Source organism: Malus sylvestris, chromosome 12 (genome assembly GCF_916048215.2).
Source record: "Malus sylvestris chromosome 12, drMalSylv7.2, whole genome shotgun sequence".
Classification (NCBI taxonomy): Eukaryota; Viridiplantae; Streptophyta; class Magnoliopsida; order Rosales; family Rosaceae; genus Malus; species Malus sylvestris.
The window spans coordinates 3,933,429-3,956,357 of record NC_062271.1 but is presented as its reverse complement, the minus strand read 5'-3'; the positions used below and the strand labels follow the sequence as shown (position 1 = coordinate 3,956,357).

Below are 22,929 nucleotides of genomic sequence, written 5' to 3'. Positions count from 1 at the left end.
TTTGTGTTTCAAGGTGGAACCAAGGGAAGCTTGCAACCTTTGGCTAGGATTACAAAGATGCCGAGACCCTGAACTGGCTTGTTAAATGTTTAACACTTAAACTCTTTAGTTTTCATTGACTCGGAAATTTGTGTTTGTATGAAATGTAACTCATTATTCATCTAATTAATTAAGTGATTGACAACAATACTTAAATGTATTTAATAGAATCGTCATCTGATGATCATATGTAATATATGTAAATATACGTAAATTAAGAGATCATGTCTGACCATTGAGATGATAATTGTATTAAATACATATAAAAAGTAACAAAATAAAAAGTGATCAAATTCAATAGAACATAGCTAGGGTTAGTTCGAAAGGGACAGAAGGCCCAAAGAAATAAATTAGGCGGGAAAAATGACTCAATCCCAAAATTTCCCCAATTTCTTGGCGCCAAAATCAAAGTAAATGATGAGGTAAGCGCAATGAAATCAGATCCAGTTCAAATCAACTCCGACGAATTCATGCAATGCAATCAAAGATCAGTGCCTTCTTCAAACCCTCCTCTTCTTCTTCCCCTTGCCCCAACCCAGCAGCCGCGCCTCCGCTTCTTTCCAACGAAAACGACGACGAATTGACCGTCTGGGAGAATACGCAGCACCAGTACTGTAACACCTACAAGCGAAGAGCTCCAAACCCGCAAAGGTATTTGTTTTTTGTTCTGGGCTTTCTGCTGTTTGGATGCCGAGAAAAAACGTTTCAATTTTTATTTTTTTTATTAAAAGTTGTTTCTGGGTAGCTTCTGTTAAGACAATTAGGAAGTGGGGTTAGCCTGGATTTAAAATTCTGGGATTTTCCTTACAGAAAATCTGAGATTTAGTTTATTTATGAATATATTGATTTACTGACTGTTTAAATTTAAATTTAAATTTATTTGCTTTTGTTTCCCTTCCAATCTTTTCTTTGTGTAGAGGAAGGGACAAAAATCCAGTGAACCAATTGCCGGAGAAACCCTTTTCTGATGGTAATTCCAGGAAGCCGGAATCGACCACATTGGGAAGAATAGTGACCAAGAACAAGAAGAGAAGCTATGCTCAGTTCTATCTGGACTTTGGACAGTCTGATTTCAATCTGCACACGTGCTCCACGTGCGGGGTCAAGTATACCGCCGGAGACGAAGACGATGAGAAGGCTCACAGGGCATTTCACAAGGACTATACCAATGGAATTCCATTCAAGGTGCAATTTCGTTATAGGTTTTGTGTCTCCTTTGTTAGGTCCATTGATAAAACAATGAGATTGTTAGAAATGGGTGCTTGTTTACTCAAATTGCTGACCAAACTTTGCAGGGATGGTGCAATGAGAGGGTTGTTCATTTGCCTTCTGTGGAAGGAGGTCGGATTGTTTTGGTGTTAGATTCTGATCCTCCGGCGCAGAGAAACAAGGTTCGAACACAAAATATGTTTTCTTGAATTTGATACTTTATCATAGGATTGAATTGGATTGGATAGGATAACTCATAAAATTCAAGGTATTATAAAGGTAGAGGTGAATGATTAGAGTGGAGGAAACTTACCCCTTCTGGTTTCTAGCTCAAGTTAAACACAATTTTCATTTCTTGCTTCGAACATGCCTTAAATTAAATGGGTTATATAATCAAGCACCATAGAGGTCGCACTTGGTGCGATGGCAAGTGCCTTCGCCCATGAGCGGTAGGTCTCGGGTTCGAGACTTGGGAGCAGCCTCTCCATAAATGGGGGTAAGGCTAGCCGACATTCACCTCTCCCAGACCCTGCGTAAAGCGGGAGCCTTGTGCACTGGGTACGACCTTTATATAATCAAGCACCAAACGAGCCCTATATAAGTGGCACTGTTTCAAAACTCGAAGATGCGCTTAATTGGGCTACTATGTTGTATGGCAGGTTGGGGAAGTTGTGAAGAGAATGGAGAGTGAGCTTGGAAATGGATGGATTTTGCACAAGTTGTGTAAGGTGAATGACAATTAACTTGGTCATTTAGAAAAATGCCACCAGAACTTTTGGTGCATCAAATGTCTTTTATTCAACTACCATTAACTTCTGGATACACTTTCTCTTAGACCTTTATGAATACTTCGGCGCCATGTAACTCCAATCTTTTGACAGTTTTACAAGTACAACAAAGCGTTTTTCTTGTTTTTTTTAATTTTTTAATTTTATTGTGTGGATACTGTAATTCAACTATGACCTCCATTTCCAGTACCTGACTGTTGTGTTTTCAGGTATATCTGTTCATTTTGTCCCAAAGGGTTGCAGGCTGTCTAGTTGCAGAACCAATAAAAGAAGCACACAAAGTTTCTTCATTTGCAGTTGATGGAAGTTCCGGTGGTACAAATACACATGAAGCAAAATTATCTACTCTCCAATTTGGGGATATCAGGTTTCAGAGGGAAGTCATGAGAAAAGCCCCTTCTGTTCCCGAAGCATTGAATGAGAATCTCAACGGTGCTATCTTCTGCGACAGGGAAGCAGTGGCTTCTGTTTGCGGCGTTAGAGCCATTTGGGTCACTCCATCTAACAGAAGAAAACACATAGCCACCCAGTTATTAGATGCCCTGAGGTATTTTCATGTCCAAGCCCTTGCTATCATCTCCTATGGATTTTCTTTTCGTGTAGATTTTGTTATATTTTCATCAAATTGCAATCAAATGTATGATATTGTAACTCCGCGATTTGGATCACAAACTGCTAGCCAAATTACTTCAGCTAACTTTATCGCAGAAGACTGAATCGCTTGCTTCTTTTCGATGTCTGCTCCGATTAGCATTTGGCTATATACTTATTATTTCTCCATCACAGGAAAAGTTTCTGCATGGGATTTGTCCTCCAACGCTCTCAACTGGCATTCTCTCAACCAACATCAGCCGGAAAGGCATTGGCATCCAATTATACTGGTGGTGGTGGATATTTTCTGGTGTACAAAACCAACCATATTGTCCCATAAAACACAGATATTTGTGTCCATCTGTGCCTTGAGTTTAATTTCTTTAGAAACAATTTTGACATGTTTGCTAAATTCTAAAAGCTAGAAACAAAACTTATTTTCAGTTCTTCAATCTGATTTTTTGAAGTGATTCTCATGCACTTGTCTCCAATTACGCTCTCCTTTTGGTATCCGTCTCGTCTCCATGTATGTAGTTTACAGTATCGTCTATTTACTAGACGATATTGTAAATCACGTACTCTTGTTTACGAGGAAGGGATTCAAACTCCGGTGCAAAGTGAGTTTGTGTCTTAATTATAAAAAAACATGTGTATCAGTAATTCAGTAAAAAAAAAAATTATTTGAAATTTGGTGTAGTATATGAGATCTTATTCTTCCTTATTGAACAGTTCAAAACACAAAGAATAGATGTTTAATAATGTTAAATAATATTTTTTAGTAAAACACTAGAGTAATTAATTATATTTGAGGAATTTGTTTAATAATGTATGTTTTAGAGACCCCATGCCTGGAGGCTTCAAACCTTCAGCCTTTTAATCAAACACAGCCAGACATATATAGAAACCCAAAAATCAACTAATTGGACCTTTTCATTATCTATTAGGATGACGTCTACAGAAAGAGATGTTAAAACTTCAAACAACTTTGTTGCCAAAATGTGCGTGTTTGTTTCTCTGCACTTAAGTTTAAATAACTCTTTATTGTATTTTTCATTGATACAATGTTACGGATAGGAAGGTAGATTATAGGTATAGGTTGAACGCTTTAAACCTTCATAACTACGGAAATGGATCATCTCCGGATTCCTTCCACCTGAGCCAACTGAGCATAAAATTTGGATCTTTGAAATTTAATAAAACGGTTAAAATTATTATAATTTTAATGGAACCCTCTTGGTTTTAGCCGTTGGATTAAATTTTAAGGTTCCAGATTTTTTGCTCAGTTGGCTCAAGTGGAAGGGATCCGGAGATGATTCCTTTCCCATAACTACAACGTCCTCCCAAACCATTATGTATATTAAAATAATTTAAAATACAATATTATCTAGAAAAGAAGTACATGAATGACAGATCTGTACTTTTTTTTTGCACTAGGAGGGCAAATAAGAGCCAGAGGATCCTTGCCAGATCTTTCTCAAATTATATCCGTTCATCGTATATTATGTTTTCATTAATTATTGTAAATTTTTTATTTAAAATTGAATATAAACAGTACCTAACTGTTTGGGCCCAAAATATTAGTTTGGGCCGAGTATAGAATCATTCTCGACCCAGAAGGCCTTACGACAAGGGTACCATGGATCATTTAGTGCGTGGGCCTCCAAACCTAGGTCGGCTAGGTCATGCTGCAAGACAAGTCGAGTCCTGGCGCAATAAGGAGTCTCGGCAGGATTAATAACCCAGAAGTGAATCCGGCTTAATAAAGGACTAGGTTCACAATTATAGTGAAAATAGGATTGGTCGAGTTGGTGTTTGATCAGGAGAAGAAGACCTAGTCCGAATAGGGTTTTAACTCGACCTTAAAGGTATCCAGTGCTATAAATAAAGGAGGCTGTCCATCATACAGGCCCCTCCAATTCAACACACAACTGCCCTGCGCAAATTCTCTCAAACAACTTTTGAGATTTTTATTTTCTCTTTTCACTGACACATCTTCTGTTGGCATCAACAACACTGTGAAAGCAACCGGTGATATCTTAAGTCGGCATATATAGCTCTGTTACTGTAGAATCAGCCGATCTCGCAGCATCTTCCGTTGGCATCGACAACATTGCGGCGAGGACGGTTGGTTACCTATCCGAGTCTCAGTCGAGAAGGATTTCCGAATCCTTATTGGTTGAGGTCATCTCATTAGCCTTCTCGGCGAAATGAGGTGTTACAGTTTATTAAGCTCGGCGCATTGCACGCCGAGTTATTTTATGATTGGATACTCTCAAGTGGGATTTAGAGTTCGGCATTCAGACGCCCGAACCACGTTCACTATTAAGACTTATATTCGCTTTGAGTATTTGTGCTCTTACACTTTGGTGTCGATTCGGCGTGAGTTTACTCTGACGAATAACATCACTGTAACCGAATCCGACGACGGCGATTTGTGAACTTCGTAAGAATAGTAACCTTGTCTTCAGGTTCAAGAACCCAAGAGGCCGAGACGTGTTCCTTTCTCAACCGCCATCGCGAGACGCAGAAGTCAGCCGCGCACTCAACGCAACATCAACAAATTTACTCCTCGGCCAAACTCGGCCGACGAGTTGGCACGCCCCACATTCACCAAATGACGTAGTTAGCTTATAGATTACTCGGCATGCGCACCACGTAGGCTTGGTAGTTTTTAGGGTCAACACTAACAAAAACTGACCGCACGATATATAATGAACGGATGTGATTAGAGGATCTAGTGAGGATCCTCTCTAAAATAAGAGTACCCTTCTCTCAAACTCTAGTCTATGATTCAAGAAAATTATGGTCGTTTAACTTTTGTTGTTTTACTATCTTCGACATAGTTAAATTTAAGATCTGACGATGGGATAATCATAATTTTTTTTAGACCATGAGGCCTACGGGAGCGTGACTAGAAGCAAATAACTTATAAATAAAATAAATAAGAATACTTCTAAATCATAGTACTAACCGCTGCGGCACCCAAATGTATTTACTGTGAAACACACTCCAGAGGGTGCAAACGGAATATGTGGCGATTTTATTTCCAATGCATTTATAATTGTTGTAATTTTTTAAAACTTATAAAATATGTTTGGCTATTTGGTCGAGAGAAGAAAGCTACTCTGATCAGACAGACCAATGGCCAGTAGGATGATGACGTGTATCATGGTTGGCAGCAAAGAAGAAAGAGGTTGACGTGACGTGTTGAACTGAGAGAAGAGACTCAAAACATTTTATTTTATTTTCTTTTCCTTACTTTCTTCTCTTTAATCTATTTTTATTTGCTTATTGTCTGTTGGCAAATTTGGGAATCAAGAAAAGAAATCACCTTATTTTTCAGAAACTTATCACGTACATTTTTCAATTTTCGGTCCTTAGATCGAATAAATTGAAGATTAACGTAAAAAATTAATAAAGATGTATATAAGGTAAAAATAGATATGTGAATAGCATTATCCTAAAGTAATTATAGTGGATACAAAATTCAGGAATGATTTCAAGCTCATTTCTCCGCCACATAAATTTGTCAAACCTCTCATACCTTTCTAGAGATTATTAGTTGGTTTCCTCCTCCCCCGAGAGTTTGTTAAATTAAACTTTGATGGATCTATTTTAAATGAAAGTTTCGTTATTCATTCTCAAGTAGGTTCTCCTTTAATTGTTGGAGCTAAACCCCTTGGTTTCCTCTCTAGATATGAAGTTCTGGATGATTTCAAGCTCATTTCTCCGCCACATACATTGTCAAACCTCTCATACCTTTGTAGAGATCATTAGTTGGTTTCCTCCTCCCCCGAGAGTTTGTTAAATTAAACTTTGATGGATCTGTTTTAAATGAAAGTTTCATTATACAAACGTGTTTTTAATCGAAGCTTCAGCGCTCTGTCTAGGATTTTCTCAAGCAATTAGGGTTGGTCACAAGAAAATTGTAAGAAGGGGACTTGAAGGTTTTGATTGGTTATGTGAATGGTGCTTGCTCAATTCCTTGGAAAATTTGTTTGCTGCTTGGGGACATCCATAAACTTTTCCATGATTTTGAGGGTATTAGTTTTGTTCATGTTTGTCGGGAGATCAACTTCGTAAATGATAAATTAACCGCTTTAGAACACTCTATTTCATCAGATTGTCATTGTACTGGCTTGATTTTATCCCTAGTAGTGTAAGGCTTTCCTTACACTTTGATAATTGTTGTATTAGTTGCCCAAGGGGCTTTTGCGTTTAATTTAAGTTCCTACCTTAAAAACCAATGACTTTATTTAATAAAACTAAAAAATAACGATTTAGACTCATTTTATTTTTATATATCTGTTTTCGATTCTAATTTAGAACAATATTGTAAGAGAAAGTAATGTTTTTTCAAGAAAAAAAAAATTTTTAAATCCCCATATTTCCTAATAACCAGAACAAAACAAATATATTGCCTCAACAAAAAATAATAAATACAACGTAAAAAAAAACAATGAATTTCCGAGACTGGCCAAACAAACCGGAACGCCGCCGTTTTCGGTTGCTTGGGCCCCAAGCATCCAAATATCACATAAAAAGAATGTGTGATCTGGCAGATACGATCGAGCTTCCCCTAACCTGGCTCCTCACGAAAACATCAAAAACATAATTCCCTAAATACCACTACCGCCTTACCATATTTACAACGTCAGTCCTAAACCCCCACACCTCTCTATATAAACCCCCCTTTCCTCTGTTCATTTCTCCCCCTCCACCAAAAATCCCCTTATTTACCATCCGATTTCAAAACTCCGACGAATTTATCACCGGAAATCTGACGTCACCTCGCCGGAGACGGGATATAGTAAAGATGATGGAGGCCGAAAGAGGCGTCTCGTTCCCGGTCGTCTTCTCCGACGGCGAGACCGAGACCGATATCGGCGACCTCGTCGTCTATCCGAAGCTTGATTTCTCGCGGTTCCTGTCGGCTCTGAGTCAAAAGATCGGAATCCTGCCGGGGCAGTTCACCGTCTTCCTCTCCTCGCCGGAGACCCGCCAGCGAATCCCCATCACCGGCAAGGTCAACTTCAGCGCGATTTCTCGCGAGAAGAACTGCTTCTTCCTCGTGGAGCTCAAGCGGTCGAGGCGCGAGCGGCGGCGGAAGAATCACAACTACCAGGTCCCCCACCACCACCAGGACTTCCGAGAAGATGAGTACCGTAACACGGCGTCGCTTGGAGCTCAAAATCCAATCAACAAGAATCTCCATCTCGAGAATGTTATGCTATTAAAGCGCGGCATGGAGATCGAAAACGTCGCCGGATTGGCCATGCCTTTTGCGGGTCGGGTCGAGTACGAGAATCGGGTCAGAGAGCTGCAGATTGAGAATGAGAGGTACTTGATGAAGATGGGCCTGGGAAGAGCCGATGGGCTCGGACTCGGGCTGGGCCGCCGGAGTGGAGCGACGGTATGCGAGGAGTGTTCGAGGGCGAACGAGATGGGGAGCGAAGTCGGGTTCCACTGGTGCGCTTACGACCCTGTGACTTTCGGGTTCAGGTCGCCGGCAGGTCCGATTTCCCGACCCGTTAAAGGGTCCGACTAGAAAGGTCACTTCCTTCTGGGGTTTTTAATTGGTTGGTGATAGCGAGATTGATAGTATGCGGTTTGGTATACGATAAGGAAGGTATACCTGACTATGACATAATTTAAGGTGTGAATATTTTGTGGATATGGTCGTATGGGGTTACGAAAGTGTTTGAGAACGATGTCGTTTTAGGAAATTGGAGGTGAGATTTTGGGGGTGAATGTGCAATTTAGGGTTTTGGAAGGTGGAATTGAAACTGATATGTAGCTGCCTGGATAGGAAAGATGTTTCCTATTTGGTGTTTGGGAAGAGGAACTGGGTTTGGGTTTTTTGTAATTCCATGGATTGGATTAGTTTCCCATCCCAATTAGAATTAGGTTATTAGTAGTAATGGAGGGGCTCCTCAGTTTCTACTAGAAACTTTCTAGGGCTTGTATAATTATGGGTTTTTATCATTTGCTTCGTTGTTTGAGATGTGCTTTATTAAAAAACGGATTATGTGATCCGAGAATTGTTGACAATAAAATAAAGCGCATTAATAAACTGTATTTTAAAAGCGTTATGAGTATGAAAAATACTTTGAAAGCGTTTAGTAAAAAAAATAAAAAAAAAGCATTTAATAAAATTTAATATAAAAATAAAATAAATTCAAAAGTCCAATTAAAAAAATTGTCTCAAAAGTAAATAAAAGAAAATTTTGGATCTTCAAGTTAAAAGATTGTTATTTGGAGCTTGGAGCTTGTTACGAGTTTTTGAAAATTATGATGTAAAGTGTGAGTGTTATTTTCAATGCAATTAAAAATAATGATGAATATCGCAATTTGAACTCAAAAAACTATCCATCAACGCAATTAAAAATAATTATTAGCACTTGAATGGAGAGTTATCCAAATATGTGTGTTATCAACAGAGTGTTATTATCAAATCTCAATTTATTTACATTTTTATTTTTTCCTTTCTCATTCATTAAATTTACTTCGTAAAATATACATAACATTTTAGTCTTAAAATTCAACATTTAGGACATTCATACTTGAACTGAACGCTCGACTCTTGCATTTGACAGCAAACGCAGTCGAGATGTTGAGACACTAAGGCGATCATGGGGACTTTGATGCCCAAAATTCATCTTAATACCCAAAAGTTCACCAAAACTCGTTGCAAATTCTTCGTGACATGCACTTTCATCGCATAACCTCGAATTCTCAATTAACATGATAAAGGTAAAAATTCATTCTTGGCTTTCAAACAAAGAGGTGTTACTTCAAACTTTCATTATAATTGAATGATGTCAAACTTGAAACTGATATAGAATTGGCCACCTTGAGCAAGGGGACCATCAAAATAACGGACAAGAACTTGGTACATCAAACTGTATTGAATTATACATTTAATTTGAGAAGTATAACTAAGCGGATGTGAATCGCACACAAATGGTTAGGCATGATTAATACATAACTGCACCAAACAACCAAGTCAGCATAATTAATCATATGCAATCTTTATACGAGCTGCCAAACAAGTTCTTAGAGCCAAGACCTACATAGGTGCACCTTGGCGTGCGGCCACGGACCACGGACCCATCCAGCTTGTTGTCCCTCGAACCTAGCCTTCTGACGAGGGAGTACCCGCTCCTTAACAATGGGCCCAAACGAGTGAGTTTTGAGCCCGACCAATAACCCAAAACAAAAAGAAGAGGTGCATGTTTACTTATTTGAATACACCCACACCGTAGCCCATCCTTTGTGTGCAAAAAGGACGAGTCTCATCAAAGTGGTGGCCGATAAAATCCGTTCCGTTGATTTGGTGCCTGCAAAACGTATCAGACGTTCCCGCGTTACCTCTCCCACACCACCCGCGTACATCTTTCATCACCCTGATCCTCATTTAACCGCCACGTGTCCATAAGACAGATGTTGGATTTCTACCGTTGCAAATCCATATGCAATCTTTATTGCAACCGTAATAATGTATTAATACGTAAGAAAATACTACAGAATATCAATGAGTAGTGGTGAATAGTGATGGTAAACCCGTTCCATGTCATTCATTTTCAAGGTGATACAACTAGGGCTTGTTTGGTACCACTTTAATTTCCTATGTAAGGTTTTAAATTAATTTTGTAAGGAAATTTTGGAAACTCGCGTGTTTTCACGACATTGTAAATAAATTCTGGGCTGGGGTGTTTTCAAAATTTTCTTAGTTCCATTGAAGCCTTGGAAGTTGGAACTGAAAATTGCTCAGTGCCTCATTAATTAGTTTCCAAAAACTCGTTTTTCTTGGGAACCATACAGGCCTTAACACACAGACTCATTTTCTTTCTTCTTTAGAGAGAGAGAGAGAGAGAGAGAGAGAGAGAGATGTAACGTCGTTTTAAAATTAACTTTTGTCCATATCGCAGTGCCGCTTTTAGACCTTTAAAATCCACCCTCTTGATATTTCTATGTTTTTTTCTCTCTGTTTTTGTTGGATTTTTTCTTCAGTGTTTGCATATTTGCAAGGAGAAATTTTCATTTTTTGTTTGTTGGGTGTGTGAAGTTTGCTGGGTTTATGCTAAAAATGGCTGGGTTTCCACCAAATCCCGACGACGGTGAACTGTGGCTTCCATCTGATATTTTTTTCAACGAAGCAGCTTCTTCAACCTCCACACTTAGCCGTCACCATTTCTCTAATACCACGGACAACCTCGCTCGGCAGTTGGCTTCTCTCTCTCTCCTCAAACAATACCAAAGTCCAAGCCTTTCAAATCTTCAGGTCTCTCTCTCTCTCTCTCTCTCTCCTGACTCACACACACAGCTTGATTTCCATTACACCCTTTGCTTTGCATGAATGTCTAACATGGGGTGTTTTGTATTTTTACAGAGTTTGCACCGGGTCAGACCGGCGGTCCGGTCCACCCAGCTTGATTATTTGACCCAGAGGTACTTTAATCTCAGCGACAGACAGCCATGGTTTTGTACAAAAAGGTCCTATTTTTCATGGGTACGGGACTCAACACCTCCATTACCACTATCAGTTTATGAACCCGGCTCAACTTCAGGTAAATACAGGACCATAAAACTGAACCGGATTTTTTTGCCCTTAAGTCTGTATTCAAATGTTTTGCTTACTTTAATAAATAAAAGTATTGTTATTTAATACTACGATTTAGAGCGATCTCTAAGTTTGAACATCGAAAATGGTGAGATTGCAATTAAATTTATAGTAAAACTAATGAAAATGATTTGAAAACTTTGAGTTTTAACGATGAAGACAAAATAAAAGGTAAAGTGAATAGTACCAGGATTGACTTTTTATTGTAAAAATGTGATTTTTCAATAAAATAAATAATACCGAGAGCATTTCGTTAAAGTTCCCTAAATTTATTTCCACATTAGTGTAAATATACTTGTAATATTTGGGCAGGTTGGTAGCTTTTTGGAAACCAGAAATGGGATTCAGAAGAGACAGCAAAACCGTGTTTTGCCATTCCAGGGTAGAGGGAATGGATCAATGGGTCGTTTTGGGAGGATTTGTGGAGGCACAGGCGTGTTTCATCCCAGGGTTTTGCATTCCACAACCACAACCACTGCCACCGCCACCGCCACCGCCACCGCCAGTAATCCGGAGGTCAAAGGGAAGCAGGGTCAGTAATTAATTCCTTCCAAGTCTTTTTTTGTCCTAGGCAAAGTATGGTTTTGTTTTGTTTTGTTTTATATGTTAGATGAAACGGGGCGTCTAGTGATTAGTGGTATTAAACCAAGTACGCAATGTTATGTTAAAAAATTAAAACACTTTACAATGTCTAATAGGTTTGTGCACAACCATCTTAGCGTTCCCGTTTCATGTTCTGGCCTGCATCTTTTCTGTGTTTGAAGACATGATATTTGTTTGTGTGTTGATCCATTTGTTAGTTTCTGTTTCGTGTAACTTTTGTTTAACTTCTGGTATCACGTCTAAATATGTTACTTCATTGCTGTCTGCAAAGTGTTTTGTGTCGATATATGAAACAGTGCGTGCATTTTACACAAATTGTAAGAAGAAGACATATGCCTTCTTTGAGCTACGTGTTTTCAATTAAGTTTTTTAGCAATTTGTTTTTAGTTGAGAAAGATTGACGTTAAATATATTGAATAAATCAAAGAAAATTAAAATAATAAGAAGGAAGAAGAAACATGTTTAAAAAGAGACGGTGTGAAAATCACTTACCATAGAATACGACTATCAGTCGTCTATACATTCAAGGCAGTTAATGGTAGCATGCACGTTGTCATGTTTGCAAACAAGAATTTTATCCTTTCAAGCGAAATGCTAAGGGATTCTCTCAAAAGTCCGAGTCTTCATGAATTCTCTGTCATCTTATGTTTTTAGCTCAATATTTTATATTGCTAACGTAAAAACTGACGTTAAAGAAAGTTCATAAAGTGTTCTACTTTTTAGAGGCCCCCTTAGCATTTCTCTTCATCCAAATATCATGATTCAGTTATTGATTATATGTTTTGTTGTAGGTTTAAGAAATAGGGAGGAGATTAAAGCCATCAAAAGCGTTTGTTCCAATGCTGGTTTGCCTCGAGACTGGACTTATTGAGCTTTTGTGACCTTTCTCAAACTGTGGTATTTTGTCTTGTTCATCGAAGAAGAATGGAAGTTTAATTAACTTGAGTTTTGTGCAGAAGAAATGTAAGATACCAATAACTTGTGTGTTTTTTTTTTCCCTTCACTTTGTAAGGTTTGATTTTGCTGAATAAATAAAGGCTTATTATATTAACTCCCCACAAATTGTTCAATAAATCCCACAAATTTAATACACCTCACATTTATTTTTTCAATTAAAAATTATCTTAATACACCCCACATTCTTCCCCATAATACCTTTATACCCCATATTCTTAATATACACCTTACATTTTCTATATGCACCCCATATTTTCTAGACACCAACGTTTCTCAAATCTTGTAAAGCTTTTAATTTGGACAAATAACGCTGACTAAAATTTTGACAAAAGATGCCGCCTGAGATTTAAAGCATAAGTGGGTTGTTTTCAATTCCATCATTAAAACCCATGTTGTCTGTTTTTAATATTTGGTGGTAATTTTAGATGTTTAATTCTTCATGTAATCTCTGTGATCCCTAAAAGATGAATACGAACATAGAAGCTTGAATAATGCATCAAAAACAAGATTAAATAATTATCGATATCGTCAAAGTCACTAAAACAATAAATAATATGAAGCTTTACCTCATGTGAAGCTTTCGAAATATCGATTTTGTGTTTCATTCGTCAAAAATAATTTTTCTCAATCAACATATTTGTAGTTTTATTGGTTAGGATTTTGTTCAACAATAGAGGGTTGGAGGGGTTTTGATAGTTGAAGAAGATAAATAATACGTTAAAAATGATTTGGGGTGTATATAGAACTTTTTAATGTTTTTTAACCTAATAAGGTCAAAATTGCCATTGCATAATAGAATAAATAAGTTATTTAATATTAAATTTTAATATGGGGTGCATTCAACATTTTGTGGGGTACTAATATAAAAAACCTAAATAAAAACTTAGTTACTTTTCTTTGACTTTGCGACATAACTTAACATATGTTAATCAATGATAGACCTCACATAATATTAATCAATGATAAAGCTCACAAAAATGGACATATAAAATGAGTTCAGAAGATTTAATCGCTCAACACCCAAACACATGCATAGGTAGGAGCACACATAAGATTGTGCACAAAAATTTATTCTAATCGTAAATTGTGTGTTCTGTAATGGGTTAAGAGTAACTCAACAAGAAAGGTTAAGAGTTCGATTTTCCCTAATACAACCCTTTTATTCTTAAAATTGATAAGTGGCATCAATAAACCCAACCCATGTGAGAGGCTAGAAAAAGTGACTTTTGAAAGCACGATGCTAAGGCTTTTTGTTGGTCTATTGACTTTATTCACTTGGTATCGAAAGTTGCTAAATCATATCATATCGATGTTATCCGTTACCAGAGGATTTGTTATCCTAGGCGTGAAATGGGGAGTGTGATCGAAAATAAATTTAATAGGAAGTTTTAACAAAATATTTTCGGTACTGTTTATTTTTAATAAAAAATTACATTTTTATCTTTCTTTGGTACTATTCACTGCACGTTATTTTTCATTAAAACTAAAATTTTTTTTAGACTTTTCGTTAAGGTTTTTTTTTATTTTTAAATCCTCTTAAAATTTCAGCTACGAGCCAGCTGAAGATGCTCAGAGTATTGGAGTTTTATACAGAAATGTCTCCATACAATTAGTGGTGAAATTATGCAAAATGAACTGTAACAAGTTTTCGTTGTTGGACTTTACATTCTTCAACAAAAACGCCAAATTTATGCCAATCACCACTTCAGCACCATCCAACATCAACATGTGCATCTAAGTTGTGAGAATTCAAAACATATAGCTGGTTGGTACACAAATATATTTATTAAAAGAAAAGAAAGCCACACTATTTGTTTTAGGGGTGTGCTATCCACACATTTTTTTATTTCTCCTACATCCCTTGTTAATTTCTGTCATTTGATTTTCTTTAGTTATTCTGATCCGACGGTTGAAAATTAAAAAGATATGAGAGAAGTAAAAAGGGGTGTGTGGATATCACACCCCTTTGTTTTAATACAACAAGTATTTACACTAAGTCGTGAAGAGATTAGGATAAACCACACAAAGATTTTGTCATATTAATTTGGTACCAACGAAATTCAAACATATCTTTTCACACCTACAAGTAAAGATATATACTACTAAACTAGCTGCCAAAGTACCCGCACAATTTATTAGAAAGGAAAGGAATCCTCTTCGGATCTCTTCCATCAAATTTACCAAATCCACCATTCTGGGCTTTTAAAATTTAAATCAATGACTAAAAATATGGGTTCCTTTAAAGTTATAATAAATTTAACCGTTGGATTAAATTTCAAGGATCCAGATTGATAGATTCGATGGAGGGGATCCTTTCCTATTATCCAGAAAGCCACGGCCGAACGAATTGGGTCCCACATATATAGAGCCCTCCACTGACACGACGATCCTGTTTCGTTCTCATATAACCGCGTTCGTTCGTTTCCCTCCGCATTTCGACGACGGACGAAAAGAAAATGAACAACTTATTACGCAACGTCTTTCTCATCGGATGTCTCCGTCACAACAAACCCGTGCTCTGAAATTTAATCGCACTTTTCGCATTTTCTCGCTTGCCAAACAGTCACTGAGAAAGTGAGGGAAAATCCGGCGAGAAAATTTGGAAAGATGGGGGTTCCGCAGGCAATGGAGGCCCTCGAAGCGAGAGCTTCGTCTATAAGAGACGCGCTGCACAAGAGCCAGACCATCACCGACAACATGGTCGCCATTCTCGGCTCCTTCGACCACCGCCTCTCCGCCCTCGAAACCGCCATGCGTCCCACTCAGGTCAGTCACCTCGCTTTCTCTCTCTCTGTTTATTTCTCCGCTTGTTTCCCGAGAAACCTGAGGAAAATGTCACCTTCTTCATCGTGGTTCGGAAATGTACTTGTTTACAAACGCTGCCTTTCGTTCGTCTGGTGTAATTTATGTCTCTTTTGGTTTGATATTTTTGTTTTCCATATAATGTAAGTATATGTAGATGGAGCTGATGAGATGTTTAGATTTAATTGACATAAATTCAGGATTTTGATTTGGGTTTCTTTGCGAATTGGTGAAAATTGTGGATGGTAGATTAGGACTCATTCGATTCGGAGGGCGCATGAGAACATTGATAAGACATTGAAGGCTGTAGAGGTTATATTGGGGCAATTCGACCTCACACGAAAGGTTAATTAGCTCTTTTTCGATTTGTTGATGCAATGTACTTTGTAATTTGTTCTTGTTTGTTGACGTCTGCGGATAATTTGATTGGAAAATGTGGCGGTGTTGGTTTAGGCAGAGGCTAAAATACTGAGAGGGCCACATGAGGATTTGGAAAGCTATTTGGAAGCAATTGATCAGCTGAGAAGCATCATTCATTTCTTTAGTAGCCATAAAAATGTTAAGAGCAGTGATGGGGTGCTTCACCATGCCAATAACTTGCTTTCGAAAGCCATCTCGAAGCTCGAAGATGAGTTTAGACAGCTGCTCACAAATTACAGGTTCACTTTAATTACAAGAAAACATCTTTTTGGAATTTCAGTTACCATTTCCTGCTTTCAACTTATTATCAGTCAACTTTTAAACATGACATGCAAGCATTGAACTTTTGTTTACTATTTCCACTTTATTTAATTAAGCCTTTTATATTTTTGTTCTTTTATTTTTCTTTTTCCATCTCGGTTGAGGAAGACACTCTGTAATTTTTGATCTGGAAGTTTGAATTTTGTACAGAAACATTGTCTCAAATACATGAAAAAATAGAAAGTAATTAAGAAAAAATGATGATGGTAGTTAGGAAGTTGAAATCACTAAGAAGATTTTAACTTTACTACAGCTTTGTCAAGCCAACAGACATGATAAGAACTATGATTATGTAAGATTCTTGGTGCTCTATTTTTGTTGATAAATCTTGACGTTTTACTTGTCCTAGAGTTCAAGTGTTACAGATTTGGTTTGGTTAAATTCAACCTTTTAGTTAATAAACCTCAATGTTTCTTTTTTTTTGTCGTTTCCTGTTTCTCTTGTTATGCCATATTTCCTGTTGTACCATGCCAATCCTACAATACAATATCAGGACTGACAATTGATGAACTCTAGGTCATAGCCCCTCAAGTAAGTTTTTTTCTTTCGTATTTCAGCAAGCCTGTGGAGCCTGATCGTCTATTTGATTGTCTCCCTGACTCTCTACGACCAGATCCAGCTGGACAGAAAAATGATGCTGGTGGAAAGGGTTCTGAACACCCAAACAAAAGTTTAAAACCTGTCATTTACACACCACTAACGCTTATTCCCCCAAGGGTTCTGCCATTACTGCATGATTTAGCCCAACAAATGGTTCTAGCTGGCCATCAACAACAGCTATTTAGGACCTACAGGTGAATTCTTTATTTCCTTTGCGTGGTTTAATGTTATGTTGCACCATTGCTTGCATTGTCAGTCATGTGTGATCATTTCTGTTCTTAGTTAAAGTAGATCTTTAAATAATAGGTGTATTCATTAGGAAGAGGAATATACTCAAAAGGTTTCTTCATAATGCTCCTCTTGCTCTCACCTTTTCTCCCTTTTCATCTAAAAGAGTTACAAAATAGTTGCATTTTTATAGATTGGTTTCTGACCGCTTGATGCTGACCAAATTCCTGACCGATGTTGAGTTATTTTTTACGAATTAAAATGAATAGGTAACAAAATGATGTACTTATAATTTCCAAATAATGCAGGCCTAAATTACATCTAAGCCATGAATTCATTTGCCTGGTCATGCTTTGACCTTGATGAGATGGAAATAGTCCATTGTACTTCCTAGCAGCATACAGATTATTGGTTTTCAGATATTATGATTTAAATCATTTTTCTTTGAGAAAAGAATACTAGAAAAAGAAAAAAATGATGGTGGAGATTTTGCACTTTTTACATTTATTCTCTAAATAGGTTTGAGATATATTTTTGTTTGGTCATTTTCCTTTCTACATAAGATACCAAAGAGGGAACGAAGGATATGACTATAGATAGGGAAAACTGGAGAGAAAGGATTCCAGTAGCCAACCCCACTTATTTGAACTTAAGGCTTGGTTGAGTAAGTGAATCAATTCGAATCTTTCTGATCTTCGTTTTACATATTATTCATAGACTGACAAAGATGTTCTTATAGGGACACTCGTGCTTCTGTTTTGGAGCAGAGCTTGAGAAAACTAGGCGTGGAGAGACTTACTAAAGATGATGTCCAGAAAATGCAGTGGGAGGTTTTAGAGGCTAAGATTGGGAATTGGATACATTACATGCGAATTGCTGTAAGGATTCATGAGTTTTAGCTCAATTGGTTGTAAATGGCTTGTTTGTTGGTTGCTGTTGCTTTTTATCTACGGCTGTTATCCTTATTTATTTCAGTACCGCTGTACTGTTCAAAACAGGTGAAGCTGCTGTTTTCCGGGGAAAAGAAAATCTGTGATCAAATATTTGAAGGTGCTGAGACACTTAAGGATCCATGTTTTGCTGAAGTTACTGCAAACAGTGTGGCTATGCTCCTCAGTTTTGGGGAGGCTATTGCCAGAAGCAAGAGGTCACCTGAAAAGTTATTTGTTCTTTTAGACATGTATGAGATAATGAGGGACCTTCAGTCAGAGGTAATGAAATTTTAGTAATTGCATAAAAATTAGACCATGATTACAAATTTCTGAAATTGTTAGTCGCTTGATTGATTAAACAGTTTGAGGGTTTCTTGCTACATATTGTGTAGGGATTCATGGCAGAAACTTAAATCCTGTTAGATATGGACATGGCAATTAATTTTTTGGATGGATAACAAACACATACTCACACACTCAGTCATTAGTTTATGTACAAGATCGTTTTGGTTAAAGCACTTTACCAACATGCATAAGATGTTTCTGAAGTCCATCCATTGCTGCTAATTTGGGATAGAACATGCAGTTTCTCACTCTTCACTGTAGTGCTGGCTTCGATGTGAATGTGAAAATGATGAAAATGATGCTATGTTGCTGATATAAATCCTTGTTAAGACCTTAGTATTGGTTTCTTAAATCATGGCAGAGCTTGTGTAAGTTTGAATGAGGCCTGACAACACCTTAGAACTCATCAATAAACAGCATTTGAATTCACAAAATCATATGTTTACTTATATAAGATGATCGCTGGAGTATATTGAAGGCCAAAAGGTTGAAAAGTATTAACATGGGGGTAAGTGTAATAATGTCAAGCTGAGTTCTTACAGAAATTTATATTGCAAGGAAACTATAACTCTTAACGAAAGTAGAAGGTCAAAATATTAGTTTCGTTCTCGTCTTTATCTATATATGTTACATCAAATGTTGGTTTAATACTTCTAAGGAAACGATCGATGGCTTAAAATATAATTCTTAGATCTTATTTTTCAGATTGAGTTACTTTTTGGAAGTAAAGCTTGCATGGAAATGCGGGAATCTGCATTAAGTTTGACAAAGCGTCTAGCTCAAACAGCCCAGGAAACTTTTGGTGATTTTGAAGAAGCTGTTGAAAAGGATGCCACGAAAACTGCTGTTCTTGATGGAACCGTCCATCCTTTGACAAGCTACGTGATAAACTATGTAAAGTTTCTCTTCGAGTAAGTAGTTATTCCTGTGCTTTCTAATTCTTGCTATTTTGTTCCTTCTCTGAGGAGATTGCAAATATAGTAACTTTGAAGCATTCATGATTGCTAATGTCTTTGAAGGCGATCTGCTCTGTATAATTTGTTTGACCTTGCTTTTGGTAAATTCTCTGCTTTGTTGAATTGTTAGTTACTTGGATTGTTTGTCTCCACGTTGGCTGGTTATGATGGTAATGTTTAATTTATTAGTAAACTGGAAAAAACGCCCCTACAACTATAAGTTTTAGAGAAAAACACTTTTTAAGAGCTCAATTGGAGACAAAAGCCCTTCATCCATCCCCTTGTCATGCGTAATTGATTTTTAGTTGCGAAGTTATTTTGGTATTACAAACTAAGTTGGGTTTTTCTCTAAAGTGTTGAGTTTGAAGTGTGTGTTGTCTAAAGTGTGATGTTATCTAGGGCTTATATGTGAATGCCCTTAATTTATCAAGATCATTGCAATAATTTCCACATCAATTAAAATATCTATCAGCTACGCCATTTGCCTTTTTTGTATCTTCCTTTTCTCCCAATCCCAAGTTCGGTTCTCTTTCTAGTTTTCTGGTACTTTTTCACAGTAACTGTGCAAACATCACCGCATGACTGTTTAAAATGTTCACAGTTATCAGTCTACACTGAAGCAACTTTTTCAAGAGTTTGATGAAGGTGAGCCAGAGTCTCAGTTATCAAAGGTTACTACAAGGATTATGCAGGCTCTTCAGAACAACCTGGATGGAAAATCTAAGCAGTATAAAGATCCTGCACTCACTCAGTTATTTCTCATGAACAACATTCACTATATAGTGAGATCCGTGCGGAGGTTTGTTCTATAGTTATTCTGCTCTTTAAAAGATACTGATCCTATCTGCATGCTACTACTGTATTAACTGATAAGTAATTATATACAGGTCAGAAGCAAAGGATTTGTTGGGGGATGACTGGGTGCAGATACACCGAAGGATCGTGCAGCAGCATGCAAATCAGTATAAGAGGGTTTCTTGGGCAAAGGTTTTGATTCTTTGCTTGTACTAGTCCTCCACCATATTCTTTCTGTTTTCTTTTGATGCTGCCTTGTTCCTTGGTTTTGAATTCTTGTTAGATATTGAGTATAAGGGATTTGTTTGTGTTGGTCATGTTTTCCTTTTATCAATAGCCTGAATTTACCCTTTATTCGAAAATTTCACAGTATATCCATTCATTTCGATATTTTCCGTGGGACACTTGATCATGTGGCCTTGATCCACTCCCCTGGCCTCCTGGTCTTGACTATTTTTTAATCTGTGTATTCTTAATACATTATAGATGATTATGGTATTCATATGTTTCGAATAAACCATTAGAAGGTGTTGAAGTATGGCAACATCTTTATCCGCTATAACAGTAGTAAATGGGCTCAACTATTGTCAAAATTTTACTCTAAAAGTTACAATGCTCGAATACCTGTTATTTGAAAATCGTTCTCACATGCTCTGGTGTCTTTATTTGATTTTTGTGATGCAGATTCTGCAGTGTCTTACCGTTCAGGGTGGAAATCCATCAGGTGGTGATAGCAGTTCACTTTCAAGAGCAATGGTGAAAGATCGGTTCAAGACCTTCAACACGCAGTTTGAGGAGCTTCATCAAAGGCAATCTCAGTGGACAGTTCCTGACAGCGAATTGCGAGAGTCTTTAAGGCTAGCTGTTGCTGAAATCCTCTTGCCTGCTTACAGATCATTCATCAAACGTTTCGGGTAAGTTTTCTCCTATTTTTGAACATTTCCTTTGAAAAAGATCCATAATTTCTGCATTTCTGGCATCAACGTTGACGCGCATCGTGTTGCAGGCCTATGGTCGAGAACGGAAAAAACCCGGGGAAGTATATAAAGCTACGTCCGGAGAATATTGAATCAATGCTGAATGAATTTTTTGAGAGTAAGACGTGGGGAGAACAGAAGCGATAGGTAGTTGACATGCCTGTTTTGAGAAATGAGAAGTAGGGACTTAGCTTCCAGTGGTGGTCTTTGTACAACTTAAGATGAGGTTAAATAATAAGCGATGTTATATGCCCCATGTAAAGCTTTCAATTAATCATTCAAGTTCTTTTTACGTTTTGATTTTCAGCTTCCAAATGAGAAATATGTAGGAAATATTCGTTTCTGTGCAAATGTTGAAAGAAAACATAATAAGAGATAATTGCTATTAGCACTTTTAAATAATTATCTCGTACTTTTTAAAATGAGAATAGTGTGGTTATTGTTCGAGTATAAAATTTGTCTTTACCAGTATTTTTTCTTAATTAATGTATGTACATACATGTGTATGATGCATCTACACCACATGTGTTATGTATGAAGAGGAAATATGCAATATGCACAATTAATGTTTGTAGAGAAAAATCTTCATTTCGTGGAATGGTCAGTGATAAAATTTCTTGATAAGGATTTTACCACTTATAAAAGTAGGGATAAAAACATTAAAAATACTTGTAAGAGAACAATGTTGTTGTAGTATAAACGGCTCAAACAAAGTCATTTTCTAAAGGGATTATTTAAAACAATTTATGAGAAACCCTAATCCTAGTTAATTATATGAAAATAAAGATTGGAAAAGGTTGATTTTGAATTTAAAAATAATAAAAACGAAATTTAATAAAAACATAAAGTAGGAAAGACAACTACTAACCAATTAAGAAGAAAACAAATCAAAGAGAAAAAGTTTTGAGAAATAAATTTGGAAAAGCACTAGGGTTCCATCATTCCTTAACAAATCCTATGTATATTTACTAATTACTTATGAATTATCCATGCAACTTTGAAGGTTAGGTTTTCCTTATGCATATTCTATTTGTGGCATTCAAGCTAGAACATATATCAAACATGCAATTTGTCTGTGGCATTCAAATCAAATATAAACATGCATGACTCATTACGCTTTGTGAAAAACCTTTGAACAACCTTGCAACCCCTACGACGTGACATTCGCCATAGGTGAAATTACAACTATCAATCACAAGAAGCAACAATCAATTCCCGGGTGGCATTCCAACCGAATTGCATCTAATTACTTATCTAAACATCCTAATGGTCGCGAATCATTAAGACACAAAGACAGTTTAAAACACAGTGATTAATAATTCAAAGCATGCACACATAATATCATAAGCAATTAAATAAAAACTATATATTCATACTAAGACTCAAAGTATCGCACTAACAAAAGAAAATTAGCTACGCATATTCATAATTAAAATCAACATATGAAAATCTCTAAGCTTTAGCCAAATTCTTCTCTCCAATGTTGCGTAAGAGAAAACGAATGCCACAAAGGCTTATTTATACTACTCTAATTAAAATCCTCCTGGTAAAAGATCTTAGAATAAAACTAGGAAACCTAATAAATTGAAATAAAATAGGAAACATACATCCTAAATTAACTTGGTAAATTCGCCCAAAATACCTCACAGCCACGTTTTGGACCTAAATCAACTCCAAAACTGGCCCAAAATAGCTAGATTTAAAGCTTGAACTATTCTGAACACTTTTCAAGAAGGCCACGAA

General features: G+C 36.9%; 3 protein-coding genes and 1 pseudogene across 3 annotated transcripts; all 4 read left to right on the top strand.

Moving 5' to 3' along the window:
- Positions 1–326: 326 nt before the first annotated feature.
- LOC126593359 (protein CHROMOSOME TRANSMISSION FIDELITY 7-like) lies at positions 327–3,079 on the top strand. The gene is made up of 6 exons (XM_050259406.1): positions 327–690; positions 957–1,224; positions 1,335–1,430; positions 1,908–1,976; positions 2,246–2,583; positions 2,823–3,079. Exons 1-6 carry the CDS (start codon positions 515–517, stop codon positions 2,965–2,967), a joined length of 1,092 nt encoding a protein of 363 aa, XP_050115363.1. The 5' UTR covers positions 327–514; the 3' UTR covers positions 2,968–3,079.
- A 4,127-nt stretch (positions 3,080–7,206) lies between these two features.
- On the top strand, positions 7,207–8,705 carry LOC126594525 (uncharacterized). The gene has a single exon (XM_050260879.1). The coding sequence runs from the start codon at positions 7,444–7,446 to the stop codon at positions 8,173–8,175; it is 732 nt and encodes a 243-aa protein (XP_050116836.1). The 5' UTR covers positions 7,207–7,443; the 3' UTR covers positions 8,176–8,705.
- A 1,483-nt stretch (positions 8,706–10,188) lies between these two features.
- Positions 10,189–12,905, top strand: LOC126593891 (uncharacterized; annotated as a pseudogene).
- Positions 12,906–15,220: 2,315 nt separating this feature from the next.
- LOC126591766 (exocyst complex component EXO70A1-like) lies at positions 15,221–21,588 on the top strand. The gene is made up of 11 exons (XM_050257444.1): positions 15,221–15,576; positions 15,862–15,957; positions 16,066–16,271; positions 16,911–17,147; positions 17,921–18,059; positions 18,180–18,392; positions 19,164–19,369; positions 20,016–20,213; positions 20,302–20,401; positions 20,894–21,123; positions 21,216–21,588. Exons 1-11 carry the CDS (start codon positions 15,418–15,420, stop codon positions 21,331–21,333), a joined length of 1,902 nt encoding a protein of 633 aa, XP_050113401.1. The 5' UTR covers positions 15,221–15,417; the 3' UTR covers positions 21,334–21,588.
- Positions 21,589–22,929: the final 1,341 nt, after the last annotated feature.